The sequence below is a fragment of the Chlamydotis macqueenii genome, chromosome 3 (genome assembly GCF_036417535.1).
Source record: "Chlamydotis macqueenii isolate bChlMac1 chromosome 3, bChlMac1.mat, whole genome shotgun sequence".
NCBI lineage: Eukaryota > Metazoa > Chordata > Aves > Otidiformes > Otididae > Chlamydotis > Chlamydotis macqueenii.
The window spans coordinates 88,501,477-88,516,178 of NC_141558.1; the positions used below are offsets into that span (position 1 = coordinate 88,501,477).

The 14,702-nt window shown below is 38.1% G+C and overlaps 1 protein-coding gene across 3 annotated transcripts in view; it reads right to left on the reverse strand.

Annotated features, from left to right (window-relative positions):
- The window catches only part of BIRC6 (baculoviral IAP repeat containing 6), a 185,713-nt gene that overhangs the window by 16,072 nt on the left and 154,939 nt on the right, over positions 1-14,702 (reverse strand). For all 3 annotated transcript variants that reach the window (XM_086743675.1, XM_086743674.1, XM_086743673.1), the window contains exons 66-67: positions 8,409-8,619; positions 814-959 (exon numbers count right to left, since the gene is read on the reverse strand). In XM_086743675.1, coding sequence (XP_086599801.1) covers positions 814-959; positions 8,409-8,619 — 357 coding nt within the window. The remainder of the gene's footprint in view (positions 1-813; positions 960-8,408; positions 8,620-14,702) is intronic.

Sequence of the window (14,702 nt, forward strand, 5' to 3'; positions counted from 1 at the left end):
CATGTAATTCTGAGACAAGTACAGCAAGCACTTGGGGATTATTTAACTTGAAATGACATGTTATGGTTACATTGTTTGCAGAGAAGTCACATAACTGGGGATCACTCACGATATACATATCTATCTCTTTTTCTCACTACCATTTATTTCATTATCTGAAGAGCTCAAAGTAAATAAAAGTCATAATCTCAACTCAGAAATAATTTCATGACTGCTGCTGCTATAAATAATATTCCTTCTAATTTTATTTTTTTTAATTTAAAATAGGAAGTATGACATACGCTTGCGTGGCTGGACATTCACGCATGTATTCTTCATGCACTCTCTAAAATCAGGAGCTGATTATACACATCTTTTTAAAATCCACTCCCCTGATGAAGCTACTTAATCTTTGCTTTTCTTTACTAGACAACCAGATGGTCCTTTGAATGTCTGCAGGTTCAACCCATGATTTAGATTTTTGTTCTGCATTCATCTAGTTAAAGAGTTAATCTAATTAATAAGATTTAGTTTTAACAGCGAAGGCTTTACTATTAAAGATCATGTATATTTTCTTCTGCCAATGGAAAAAAAACCCTACATAATTTTACTGGAAGTCGTGAGAGGTACTTTACCTTACTCGAATTATTTTGTTTCCTGATCAAAACATTTAAGACTACCACAAAGTTCCAACTGCCTTTAAAAATGTAGTCAGTGGCTGGGAGCAGGAGGGAAGTATTTTTTCTGTCTTTAAAGCTAATTTATAAGTTATCTGTTAATGAATGTATTACAAATAAACACTATACAGTATTCATAAAAGTATTTCTATTTTACCTTGGTTTGCTTGGCGCAAACTGGTGGTAGCAGCATAAACGATCTCCGCAGTCTTCTGGATGTCTGGTACCAAAAGCGTCAGTCCCTCTGGTTCTTGATCAGAAGTATCTGGTTTTACTCCTGCTTTAGCTTTGTCTTTTTTAGACCTGTTTTGGGCAAAGACATAGGATACAGCATGAGGGAATATTTTTCTACTAGTCATACAGTACTCAGCGTATTTGTCAATAGGGAAAAATACCAAAGATTAAAGGATCAGGATTAAAACAAGTCGTCTGAAATGGAATGTCTCTATCTCCAGGTTAATAACTGAAAGCAGCAATCAACTGTGACGATACTGAACATACAGTCTTGATTTGGCAAACAGAAGTATATCTGGTACGAAGAGTAAAACATGAACACAAAGCCAGTGATACTCATACACTAGTTTCTGCTTCAACCATTCAGTACTTTTCATTGTTACACTGCATGCTGACCTTATGTTTGCACATTTTCAAGAAGTATTAGAAAAGCTCGCAAAATCAATGTAACAAAGATCATGATGTGAACGTGCATTTCACCTACCCATGCACATCCTTGTGCAAAATGAAGACCTAAAGAAGTACTAAAGTACTCTTCCTACTACACAATAGATGATAGCAATTATTTAAAATACACCAATGGTAAAACACTAGGAAACCTCTAGTAAAAATCCACGCAGCATGTCTTTGAACTGCAGCCTAGGCATCACAAGAGAGTGGGTCAAAAATGAACTTTGTGTCTCTGAAGTTCTCTTCTAGGCTATAAAAGTTAAGATCTTTTATTTCAATAAACAACTTAATGCAATACAATTTAAGAAGTCTTACAAATATAGAAGGAGTCTATATTACATTGGATGTTTATAATCAATGTACTGCAAATTAAAATGGCAATTTAAACAGTAAAAGCAGTTTAGGAAGCAAAGTGCAGGAGTGATTCCACGTTGGATGCCAAGAAGAAACCAGTTCTCATATCTGACCTTGATTCTGCCTAATTGTGGATGTCAGTCACTTTCTTAGTGAGCGTAAGCTAGCTGGCATTCACAAAACGCCCAAATCAGACCTACTGCCTTATCAACATTTAGTTTCCTCACACAAGCCATGCTTGTATATTCTAATGGTTATGGTGATTTTTTTTCTCTCTTTGGGGAAAAATCCAACTGATACTGCCCTAACTTGTAAGACTCCTATTAATAACGACCTCCATTTTTTCTTCCCTCATTTCGTCTTCCTACCCTTGTTAGATTCAAATCTTTTGCTGTCTAAATAAGAATACCAACTTAGTGCGATTAATCCTACACAGTTCATAAGATGTTGCTACGTGACCTTCTTTGCATATCTAGTGTTACATATCATTTTTTTCGAGATATTTAACAATACTTTACAGCTTCTCAGTTTATTTACAATCCACATATGGTAAATCAAGTAATTCCCTAGACCCTAGATGGAGAACTCTGTCAAAAGTTCCCCAGTGGTATATATTTTCATACTGATTATAATTTACAAAGTTCACACAGTTTTGTCAGCCCTAGCCATCTGAGATACAACCGAATTTCATTGCAGACATGAGCTATTACACTTGATTTAATATTTCTTTTACATTAGAAGTCCACAGCAGCCCTTTCTAAAATCATATCCTTACAATATAGTTTATAATGACTATTGAATAAATGCAATGTAAAGAAAATTAGATTAGATACACTGTAAGATTAAAATCTCCTGTGAAACAGCTCTGGAACTGCAGATGGAGGTATGCAGCTGGTCCATATACCCATCTCCCTGAGGTAACAACACACCCTGGTCTGGAAAATCTACAAGTCTCTATAGTTTCCTAAACTACATGGTTATAAAAGGGGAGAGACAGAAATGTAATTCAAAGCCCTGTGAAAAAGTTGAATGGGTTTTAAGTATACCTTATGCATAGATGAATCTTACAACACTTGGAGAAGTAAAGGTCAAAGACTCTTGTGGCCTCTGTAAGCCTGGCTTGGCCTATCAGCCTGCTGTATGGATCCTGGGTAATAAATACTTTAATAGGCTTTGTTAGGTTTGGTCTTGGAGGTGGGAAGCAGGACTTTCAGAGCAGTGCAAAATTACAGCAATGCCAAAGATTATTTTTCAGTCCCCAAATCCATTTCTTAGTAGGATCTGAAACACACAGTACTACTTTGTGTGCACATGTAAAGCCAGTGTGGTGACTATTCTACCATTTGGGAGCATGTATAATGTAGGCAAACCCAATTCTCAGTTGAGAAAACATCTCCCTTCTCGGTGTCCCCTCCACTTTCATACTGCTGCTGCACTCCTGCCTAGATTCAGAGCCACAGCGAGCTCGGTCCAAGCTGTGTGTGACACACAAGCGTTTCAGAGGGACAAGAAGAGTCCCAGATCGAGAGAGGGAATTGCTGGGAATTATAAGGCTCTCCCAAATGCATATAAATGAGGAGATGAAATACCAAAATTAAAGTGATAAAGCCAGTAAGAGCACTGAGCTCCTTCTCTGCACTCTAGCAGCCTGCATATAAATTTATGTATGCATATCAACTAAGTCTTACCAAACTCCTGAGCTGTATTTAGGTTTTTCAGTGGTATTCCAAAGAAACATGAGAACCAGTAATACTCATAAGTAATAAACTAAGATCATATATATATCCATATGGATATTTTGCTGTACATTGTCTCTATTTTTAGAAAACATTAAAATGTCTACATTATACTGTACATTTCTTTCTGCCAAGATTCTGCTTGTGAAGCAAATTTTAATGCAGTTATTTAATACAGGCCAAACCTTTATCTAAACATTACAATTTTCAGAGTGGAGGAGGAGCCAGATATTTAATTTAGACTTACAAACTTCCCCATACAGTTTTTCAACCACTGAAGAAAAAAACAGACCAAATCGTGTCAACTCATATTTAAAGGAATGACAGTCACGAATATCTTTGCTGGAAGAGACAGCAGTGTACATGCTAATAATTTAAGCCATTAATTTAGCTTGTGCTAGAAGATGACAGCCTTCTCTTCACGCTGTGCTAAATGAATAATGAATGATACACTCCCAAGGCAACTTTAATTTTTAAAGTCAATGCTAATACTTATTCACCCGTGCCTGATACTTAGAGGTAAACGTGACAATACAGAATGACACTCTTACCAAAGCATTCACAAAGTAAAGGCAGTGAGCCATTCAGCCCCTCTGCACTACAGAGACAGTGCTCATAGCAGAATTCAGCTCAGTTTTACATTGATGCCCACTGTCTTGGGATAGAACTGCCATAGGCTAGCAACTGTGGTATCACTGAGCCCTCATGGTCTCCCACCTCCTATAGGTTTCCACAGCTATCAAGCAGAAGTGCTCATTCCTTCCAGTAATTCACAGATTCTCAAACCAATCTCCTGAAATCAGGCAAAACAAGTAAAGGAATGTGCCTTTGCAAATAAACACTGGTGAAAGCTGGCAACCTTCTCTGAGAGGGCTCCGCATACTCCTCCTTGGGGCTTTGAGCACTGCATTTAGAGACACTCTGCTGAAGTATCCCAAACCAGCAAAGGCTGCAGGACTGCTCCCTGCAGCCAACCATCAGCTCTAAACATGAGCTTGAGAGTGCAGCAAAAGAAAACGACTGTTTTTTTTGTATTTTAAAGAAAAATAAATTAAAACAAATTAGGTCCCATTTCTTGGGACCCAATTATAAAGGAAAAAAAAATTGTTTGCAAAATGCACTGTTTCATATAGAAGTTCTGCAAAATAACAGTGAAGACAATGAAAAGCCATTGCAGGGAAAATGCTTCAGGCCCACCTGGTTGTATTCTAGCATCCCCATGCAACAGAAGATCATCCAAGGCCATGACAACAATGTGACAGGCAGGGCTGATATGTTTAGTCAGCCTTGGAACCGGCAAGATTAACCCTTAGTAGCAGCGTGACAAGGGACAGAAGTGTGAAGAGGACAGAATTCAGATCTCCCTCAAGCAGCTATCATGGGGGTGGCTGGGGTATGTGGAAAGGGAAAGCAGTTAGGAAATTTAAATACAGGCTTGCTATACTCCACATTACACAAATAAGCCATCAGCTTATTTTGCCAAATTTAACAATTTGCCATGAAGCTCACCTAGCACTAGATGGCTGTTCAGATGAGCCTGCTTTGGTGCACAACAGCAGTTCTCTGCAGCAGAGAGCTCAGCCGTCACAGCAAACAAATGTCTCAAATTCAGCTCTTGTGGCAACCCATTACACAAGCCTGACCACTCTCCAAACAAACAGTCAGGAGAAATCATCTCATTATACCTAAATGTCTTCTCCATTACCCAGAATTTTCCAATAGACTATTACAACCTTTGAAAGTAAATGAAATCAAATGCTACCAGGAATCCAAACCCAAAAATGTTTCCCTTCAAATTCTGGATCCAAGTGGAAACTCTCGCTCCAACACTGAGACGACATTTGGTAGACATGCAAGTAGAACTGCTGTTCAGATAAAGAAAGTTTTGTCTCTGAAAGTAGATCCCATAATTACGGTGTTGTTCTGTCATTTGACCTAAAAGGCGCAGCAGATTGTCCCATTCAAGAATTTCATACCAACACTTGCTTATATTGCTGGCAAACCTTCATCTAAAACGCTGAGAATTAAAACCTTCCACCCCAATGACTCCAGGCTGTTCAGGCTGTTGGTGTTTTCATCTTTGTCTATATACTGCTTTAAAGACAAACAGTATTATGCTCAAACCAATCAGTGAAAGACAAGATCTCTTTTTGTGCTGATACATCAAATACAGGAAAATTATACAGATAATGGAACTAATCAACCGTGGTATTTTTATCAAAGTCATCGATTATGAAAAAAATACTGATTGTGCTTCCAGAATTCTTAGTTTTCAGATTCTAAGCTGACACTGAAGAACTAGTCATACTGTATTTTATTTTACCAAATTAAGAAGAGCTTATGACTAGTAGTCATGTGTCATTCTCATACACACAAAAAACCTTTTTAGACTTCAACCTGAAGAATTGACACAAGAAGATACAGGTTTCCATGTCCATTAAATCTGAGGCTACCAGATTATGAGATCACAAAAAAAAAGGAGTTGTGGTGGAGAATTTTATACATACATCTATACTGGAAATGGATTACACGGAAGCCAAAGAAATTTTCTTTTCTATTTTAAGATTATATATACTATGATCTACATAATATTGCTAGCAAGCACAGGCCGACATTTTTAGATAGGTATCCAACATAAAGAACTGTTATTTGTACTTCCTAATTCTGTTTCTTTTGCATTAAGTCAGCAAGAAAAATCCCACCACAGGTACATTACATGCTTAATATGTAAGACTAGCAATATCAGTCAAAAAGGATTAGAGAAATTCATGGGTAAAGTCCAGTCCATCAGGAATTACTAGAAAGAGTTTCCAGTAATGGGATTCATGCTCAGAAAATCTCTCACATATTGGTTGGTAAATATTTTCAGTTTATATAGTTGGAGGAGGAACATTCTACATGTGCTTTTTCCTGACATTATATTTACCTTCTTTTCATTATGTTTCAGCATATGCTTGGGGACAGCACTAAATTTTGCAGGGAAGGATGGGTATTATTTCCTAACAAGGCATCTTTAAATTGGAAGCAAGTACACGGAATCAAAAAACCTGATTAACTGCTGGAAGCAGAAAATTGTTAAAAGAAAGAAATTAAAAACTGTATTGCGGCATTTGCTTTTCCAAATCCCTCAGTCAGGGTAGAAAAAGATGATTCGGCCATTAATCCCTTCCCAAATCCTCAGTTCTGGAAACCAGAATGGTCGAACACAAAGAGAGATGGAACGTTGGTTGTGAAATCTGTGCCAACTACAGCACCTCCCGGAGGCTGGAGGTATTGGGAGGCATGCCAGGGCTCCCTCCTCCTGTGTGTGCTACTCCGGTGGCTGTCCCTTCAAACAGCAACCACATGTAGCACAAACTTAATTGGACAAATGACTAAAAAACAAACTCTCTCAGACTTGTGAGCCATACTCAGAGGTACAACATTTCACAGAAGGTGACAGTCAGACCTCAGTGATAGTGGCATTTCTGAAAATGAGAAGCCACAGTTTTGCTTCACAGTTTGCATGATGAAAGCAATCATAAAGTAACACTGTGTGAATCACTCAGAAGTGCTCCAAGAAGATGGTCTGACCTTAGGAACAGTCAGAAAAGGCAAAATAAACAACAGGAAGGTAAAAATAAGTAGTTTTGGCTGTTAAAATAATACAAAGGTGCATTGTATTAATAAAAAATGTTCAATTTTGATTTGTCAAAAGGAGAATACTTAGAAGGAAACTGATTTAGCAGTACGGGTACTGGTTGTTACTGAGTAGAATGAGAAAAAAGACTGCCAGTCTACATTTTATTCTTCTCCAACATCTATGGCCCAACCAGCTGGGGTGGGGTGAGGATAACAGGACAATAACAGCAGGTTTGATAAAGTAAAAATGTCTTGTGACTGTGGACTACACCAAAATAATCAAGGAAGAAAGAGCTAACAATTAGACTGGTCTCACACATTCCATGGAAGAGAATCTGTGCATATTATCGCCTTTATAACCATTTTACAAACAGAGGTGCCTAGAGGCTGGTCCATGGTTACTGAAAGAAACTGTCATTCATGCTTTCTCTGTGTGCGTTTCCTTAAAAAGCCAGCTGAACTCTAGAAGGTGTGCAGAACAAGCTCATACAGCATTATACTGCAATGCTTACACAGCCCGATGGCATCCCAGCTGACATGGGACATTCAGATACTTTTCCATTTGTTTGCTAATTGCTCTGCCAGACTGCAAGTGTTTGAGAAGAACTGTCAAACACAGAGTTTCACAGAGGAGCCTGGAAGATCCCAAAGCCCAGCATGGATGGCTCCAGGGCACTGGTTTGTAACTTCACGTAATCTTTAGCATACCAGCTCACCTCTGACACCTGTGTTAATGGACGAACTAACTGCCGTAAAACCATCAATGCATGCAAACATACTTATAATATGTAGCACCAACAGATACCACTAGTAAAAAATTTTCCATCACCTCTATACTGCTAGGGTTCTCACCGTAAATAATAACTCCCAAATCTATTGCCTCTTGAACCTTATTCTTCCTGACAGAAGCCGAAGGATTCTCTCCTAACCAGTTAGCCTTCGACAGAGAATCCATTGAGGAACTTGGTCCTTACTCAATGGGTAAAGCAGCACAGAAGCATACAGGAGACAGTTGGGACATTTCTCGTAAAAACTATCATTTGGTTTGGTCCTCCTCCATCCCATTCTTTACAGAATGGGCTTGTTCAACAGCTCCCGAGGAATGCTCCTGCCTTCAGACTGACAGCAGGAAATGCACAGTCCTGCAAACAAAAGATTCACTTCATTGAAGAGGGAAAGAAATTTAAGAAAGATTTGAAACTCACAGATTCTTGAGCAGCAATCCTCTTCCCGAGGACAAAACTGAGCACCCAATCAGATAAAAATACAAAAATGAATCTTCTTTCACTTCTATATTCATAGTATATAAGTGCAAAACAATGCCTAAAGGAAGGTTAGGTATGATAAAAGCGATTACCTCAGTCGGTTGGTATAGGTATCTACACAGGTCTTCATTTTAGCCAACAAAGTCCCAACAGAAGCCTGTGACTCCAACTGTTCTTCCTCCTCTTCACTATTTTCTCCCGAGAGAGGAAGCAGTAAAGGTACCATCGATGTGCAGGATGCAATAGCACGGAGTAATTCTAGCAGGGCTCGATAAAGGGGAACGTGCCGGGCCATATCCAAAACTAAGAGAGAAAAACAGTTTACAAAAATTACTAAAATGTAAGAAGACTCTTCCACTGTTAGTACAGACACTGTAAGTATTAAAATATTAATGACATTTAACGATGAAATACAGTATTTTATAATACCAATTTATAAGTTATGTTTTAATGGACTTATACAGAAAACAATGGATATGATACCTCAAAAACAAAGGTTGGCAAAAGACAGAACAGGACAAAAGTGCTAACAAAGTACAGAAAAGGATTACCGCATTTCCACTAGCTTAATACACAACCCTGGCTCAAGTTGTGTGCTGACAGTAATTGCAAACAAATATCTATGGAGGAAAAATTGTAACCTATAGTGTAGGCGGGTAGCATTTGCTGATTCTAATAGCATAAGCATTAATAATGAAATACTTTCATATCACCCACTTTACTTATAGTTATCTTCTCCTTTGGAAAAATTTGTCTGCATTACTACAGAATATTTATGGTCATGAAATAAATGAAGTTATCTACTAAGAAGTCTAGCTTTGCTTCTTTCCAAGGAGAAAGTATCATTTTAAAAACTATTATGCATTCTTCAGAGCATGCAAAGGCTCTAAAGAAATGCAAATTTTATCTGCATACATATGAACCACAAAACAGTAAAGACGAGTAAGAATATATATTCGGTAGGCAAACCTCACTGTCTTAGTGCTGCTCACTGTGATGTATTACAGAAATAACTGCAGGTAGAGTAACAGATATCAGCTCCTCTGACTACGAAAGACAGGCAGAGCCACACAATTCTAATGGATTCCCCAGCAGAACATTGTTTATTTTTATTTTCCACTTGCTTGGACAAATATGTAATGGATGTAATTTCAACTGTCTTGACATCATTAACAGAAATCCTGAAAATGTAGCAATACGCGGATACTTTAACACAGCTGCTTCCTCTGTCCCTAGGACATGCTATTTTTAACCTAACTGCAGAAAAAAATTGCTCTAGTTCACAGTATTTACAAATGATTGAGTTTATGATACAATAAATTTATGCTTTTTCCAGAAAAAAAAACCCAACAAACAAAAAGCCCCTGACAACTCGCATTAGGACAGAACAAAGCATAGCACAACGCTTCAATGTCTCATTTAGCACATCTCACCCTCCAAGCTAAAGCCTATCACAAACTTTCACCTCCCATCATCAAACCCTTAGCTCTGAACACTGCACAATGGGACAGCATAAATAGCCAAGCAAAATTCAACCAGCCGGGCTATCCAGATTTAAAGTTGGATTTAACTCTACTAAGAGTTCTTTCATCAACAGCTTGCTATGCATATTTTGAATCTACTACAGTGGCACAAACTCTTAACTACGTGAAGTTCTGTTGTGTTGAACATAAAGAAAATTTACTGAAACAAAGAATCAATCTGTCAGGGCTCTAGAAATATCCTGTGTCAAAATATTCCATATATTTAAAGCAAAAGACATTGAATTTAACCATTAGGCATTAAGAAAACCAGTTTCAATTATCTGTTGATTGTTACATTTTATATTTTTAAAAAAATATATATCTCTCTCCATTCCTGATGCTCACTCTCTAGTGAACAATAATTGCCCACAGAAAAATCCCCACAATGTGTAAAATGGCCTTAAAATAAACACAAATAGACTTGATGATGTGTGAATTAAAAAAAAAAAAAAAGGGAAAAAGTAAAAGGGGAGGGGAAAGCAGGGCAAAAGAGAGAGAGATCATAAATCCCCATAGTGTAGCCCTCACTAGAAACCATCTCCCACCTGTAGTGCTAAAGATCAAGCACCTCCTCAGGTTAATCAATAGCTGTTTATTATGAAGATAGTGAGTGAAGGAGGAATACGACCTCTTAGATAACCACAGCATTTCACTTCTGGGAAGCTTTTATTTATTTATTTTAACAATGAAATATTCATGATGCTAGAATATATAATTTCAAATGCTTCAATGCTTCCTTGCCCTCTCCTTTGCTAAATGGATAGTTAAATTCCAAATTACTGTCGTGAGGGAAACTGAACTGACATAACTTTAAATGGGAATGTTTTTCAGAAAGATAGGAGAGAATTCCTGGTTTTATCAGATTCAACTAACTTGCACTGCTTTGCAATTGTTCCCATGTGAAACAAATGAATGCATTCGCTTGGCTTCAATTTAAACTGTCTTTTAGGAAGCAAATAACAATTTCCTTTACCTTAATGCGAGGCTCTTCTAAACTCTATTTCTTGATATCATTATGTGTCCTACACTATTTTTGACCAAGGCTTTTATTATACTATGGATTATGACCCATGAAAGCGTGCTTGTCTGACCAAAATGCCAGAACTCTCTCCCATCTCCAATCGAAATCCTAAAAATGTTTATCAAGACTGGGTATCTGGATAGGTATCAGAAAAACTTGCTGCAAAGAAGTCAAAATTGGCAAATGACTGTTTATTCCCTTCATTTGGCAGTTCATCTACTCCTTGTGCCTATTTTGCTTTCAATTTAAAGAAGATGCCAAATCGACTACAGTATATGCTTTCTCCAGATACAGCTCTGGTTTCTAAAACAGGTTAAGAAGACTTGAGCATTTAAACATTCCAAATTGGATAATGCTCAATTTTTAAGGCACTATATTTAAGCCACTGGGACTATAAGACACTCCTTTGTAAAATAACCCTCCTGGCCCAGACCTACTGTTTGCTTACCTGGCCATCCCCTCCTGGTGTGGCCAGCTGCATCTACAGATGTCCTAACAGCACCCTTCTGGGCTGACAGAAGCTTAGCAGGTCCAGCAGCGTTCAAACTAGGGCCTCTGTGTTCACCCTGTACCACTCAGACTGCCATCTTTACTGCTTTTAGTGCTTGCAGCATATTTAGGTACTTGGGATTTATGATCGATGTCTTCCCTTCAGATACCATTATGTATATATTTGGGGAGAGTATTTCAGAAATATAAATGATACAGCTTTGAAAAAAAAATGTATTTAGATCCTGTAACAAAGTCCCTTAAAGGAAATGAATTAAAATACTAAAAACACAAAGAAAAAGATAAAATACGAATCTGCAAATTAACAAATCCTATTTCCAAACAGAAGCAATGGAACCTTTGGACTCTCATCCTCACATACACCACCTAAGATGCCTCTTACCACCTAAGATGCCAACAATTTGGATTTTAAGCAAATAAAAACTTCAATAAAGAATAAGAGTTAAAAGTAATGTACTGTGTTTTCTTTGAAGTATGCTATTCCTTGGGAATAGACTAAATTTTTTTCTGCCTTACTGAATTGGGCAACACAGGTGTAGGATAACGTTTTACTTGAATTAAATAAGGTAGCTTCTTGTGTTGGAAAGGATATCCAGTACATCACAAAACAGAAACAAATACTTCTGCTCATAGCAGAGCTATAATTTGAATAGCATTAGCATATCTTAAATATGCCAGAATTTGTTTATATAGGTGCTTCAATTGTATAGGAAGGCCCTAAGGACATTTGATTTACATGGGCATGCACATAGGCAAACCAAACTGCACATATATAGCATTCCTAAGAAAATGAAAACGGGAGATTATAATTCTTGGCTTTGTAAAAATGACAGATGGATCTATTATCCAGGAATCTCTGTTATCCCAAAGTCAAAAATGTTATTAAATAATGACAAATCTCTCTTCCAAACAGTTGGGTCTGGTGCCCTCAGACTCCCACACCGAGTACGCCTGGGCCATCCTTGCTATTAGACGCACACAGACTGTGGGGTCCTTCACATCTTTCCATTTTGGTGCTGTCGGTGTTCTCCAGTTCTGTGGAACAGTGAATTGCTGAGGAAGGTCCAACCTCCAGTGCCGGGGACCAGTTCAGAAGCTCCCCCTGTTTGAGCTCTGACTCTCAAACAGAACCACTGCCTGAGGGACTGTCTGAACGTTTGCTATGTTTCCTGAGCATTTCTTCAAATTACTACTCAATGCTGCACACATAAGTCAAAAGAGAGGTACAGATTAAATTGTCTTGTTACTAGACTCAGAGTCGGGATCTGCACTCAGTTTTTATCCTGCTTCCTTGTCTGCCTTAAACAGGGTCAGCTGGCAACAACAGCGTTGTCTCAGAAAAGGCTCCAAAACCAGTGCCTGGAACGTGGCTTTTGCACTGCCTGACCCAGTCTGCTTCCCCTGTGAGCCTCCTACACGCTTCTCAACTTGCATTCAGTAAATACACATCAAGGTCTCACCTTTTGGCTATACCAGTAGTTAACCAGTTCAAACAGTGGAGCATGAAGCAGAGCACAAGCTAAAAACCGCCGCTGAACCTGGAGCACGAGCAGCCAGCTGCAGGAGACCTGTAGAGCAGCCCCTTGCCAGCGGCCGGGAGGCAGCTGTGACAGCCCCGGGCGAGGGAGCGGGGCTGGGAGGCGACAGAGAGCAGCAGAGCAAGACCACTACGGGGTGGGTGGCGAGATGACGACAGCAGTGCTCTTGAAGGCTGGAATCCCAGTGCTACCACAGACAGCTGATTTAAAGGCTAGTAACAGCGGCACCTTTATTACCTTTGTTTTATTAATTGCAGGAATTATGAGTTCTAGAAGGATGAGCGGGCATATCGAAAGACCAGGCCAATGCCTTATTGTCTTCAGTAATCAGCAAGGAAATTCACTGTAGGCAGCACGCATATATACCCACAACTCACATGAAAAAAGTGTCTCAGGTCTAAATTTATTCTGTTGCATTTACGAAAAGCAGAAATCCCAGCAAGGTCATTAAGATAAGTAGAGACGGCAAACATCGGGAAAACATCTTATGGTTTAGTAGGATAAGGTCTTATCCCTCCCTCCGATTCCTTTGGGTAATAAAGGTGAAGTTTTACTGGAATCACCTACAATTCAGTTAGTCTCTTGCCACACTATTTGCAATTCAGAAAGACACAGAAGGCTAAATAGGTAAAAAATAGACTTTTCACAAAACCAGATCTCCCTCATATGCTAATAACAAGCAGTCCGATTCAGGGGGGGTGGTGGATGGAAGAGGAATCTGACTGAAGTTATTTTAAGAAATCCTGACTTTCAGAAACTGCTGAGCATCCTGTCTTTTGAAAACAGCAGTCTTTCACAAATGCCTAAAGGTCACAAGATATTAAGGCACTGATGACATTTTTGAAAACTTTCAGACACAACCTACTTATTCCTGGGAAACAACTGATTAACATTCAAAGATTGTGTCTGTGATTTCAAAACATTTCAATTGCTTTCCACACAGCTATTTATTCATCACCGGTGTAGACGGATTTCTTAAAAAGACCTAAGACTACCCATATGCGATTACAACTTTAATATAATGAAAAAGCATATGAGGGCAGGTAGTTTCACAGGATCAAGGTATCACCTTAAATTGCATACATATCTGTAAGAAGATAATGGCCCAACTGAGTCTAATACTCCTTTGCTTTCTTTTACCATTATACAATATTCAAACAAAGAATAGCCAGGCCTAATGGCCCATTAAATAGACAGCACTGAACAGCAATGAATTATTTTTGCAATTCATTTAACATCCTCAGTACAACTTAACTGGCTATGAATAAGATTATAAAACTTACTGCCATTGCAAAGGATATTTAAAACATATAACAGAGAATATCCACATTTATTTTAAAATAAAGGGAACTATTAATACAGCATATCCATTACACAAAAAAAATTTCACACTTTACAGCAGATTAAAGAAATAAATAGAGAAGAATAATTCATAAGAAAATGATGAAAAGTTCTGCTTTACTTGTATCTCATATGAGTGCCTTCCCACTGTGGTTCTCACTGTGATCAAATTAGGAATTCCTACCCCAAAGGAGCCTATGAACTTGATGTAAAATAAAACAAAACAGACACTTGAGGAAAAAAAATCAAACACCTTTGCCAGTTTTAAATGTGTATATATAAAAATATAATAAATAATAAAAATACATATAAATGTGTATTTTAAATGTACATATATAAGCATACCCTCCTTGCTTCTGTGCTACAAGAAAAGCTGTACATATATGCTTTCAATTTATCTCCTGTACATAATTTCTCATTTACTAAAATCGCATCATTCAATGGCTTCTTGAA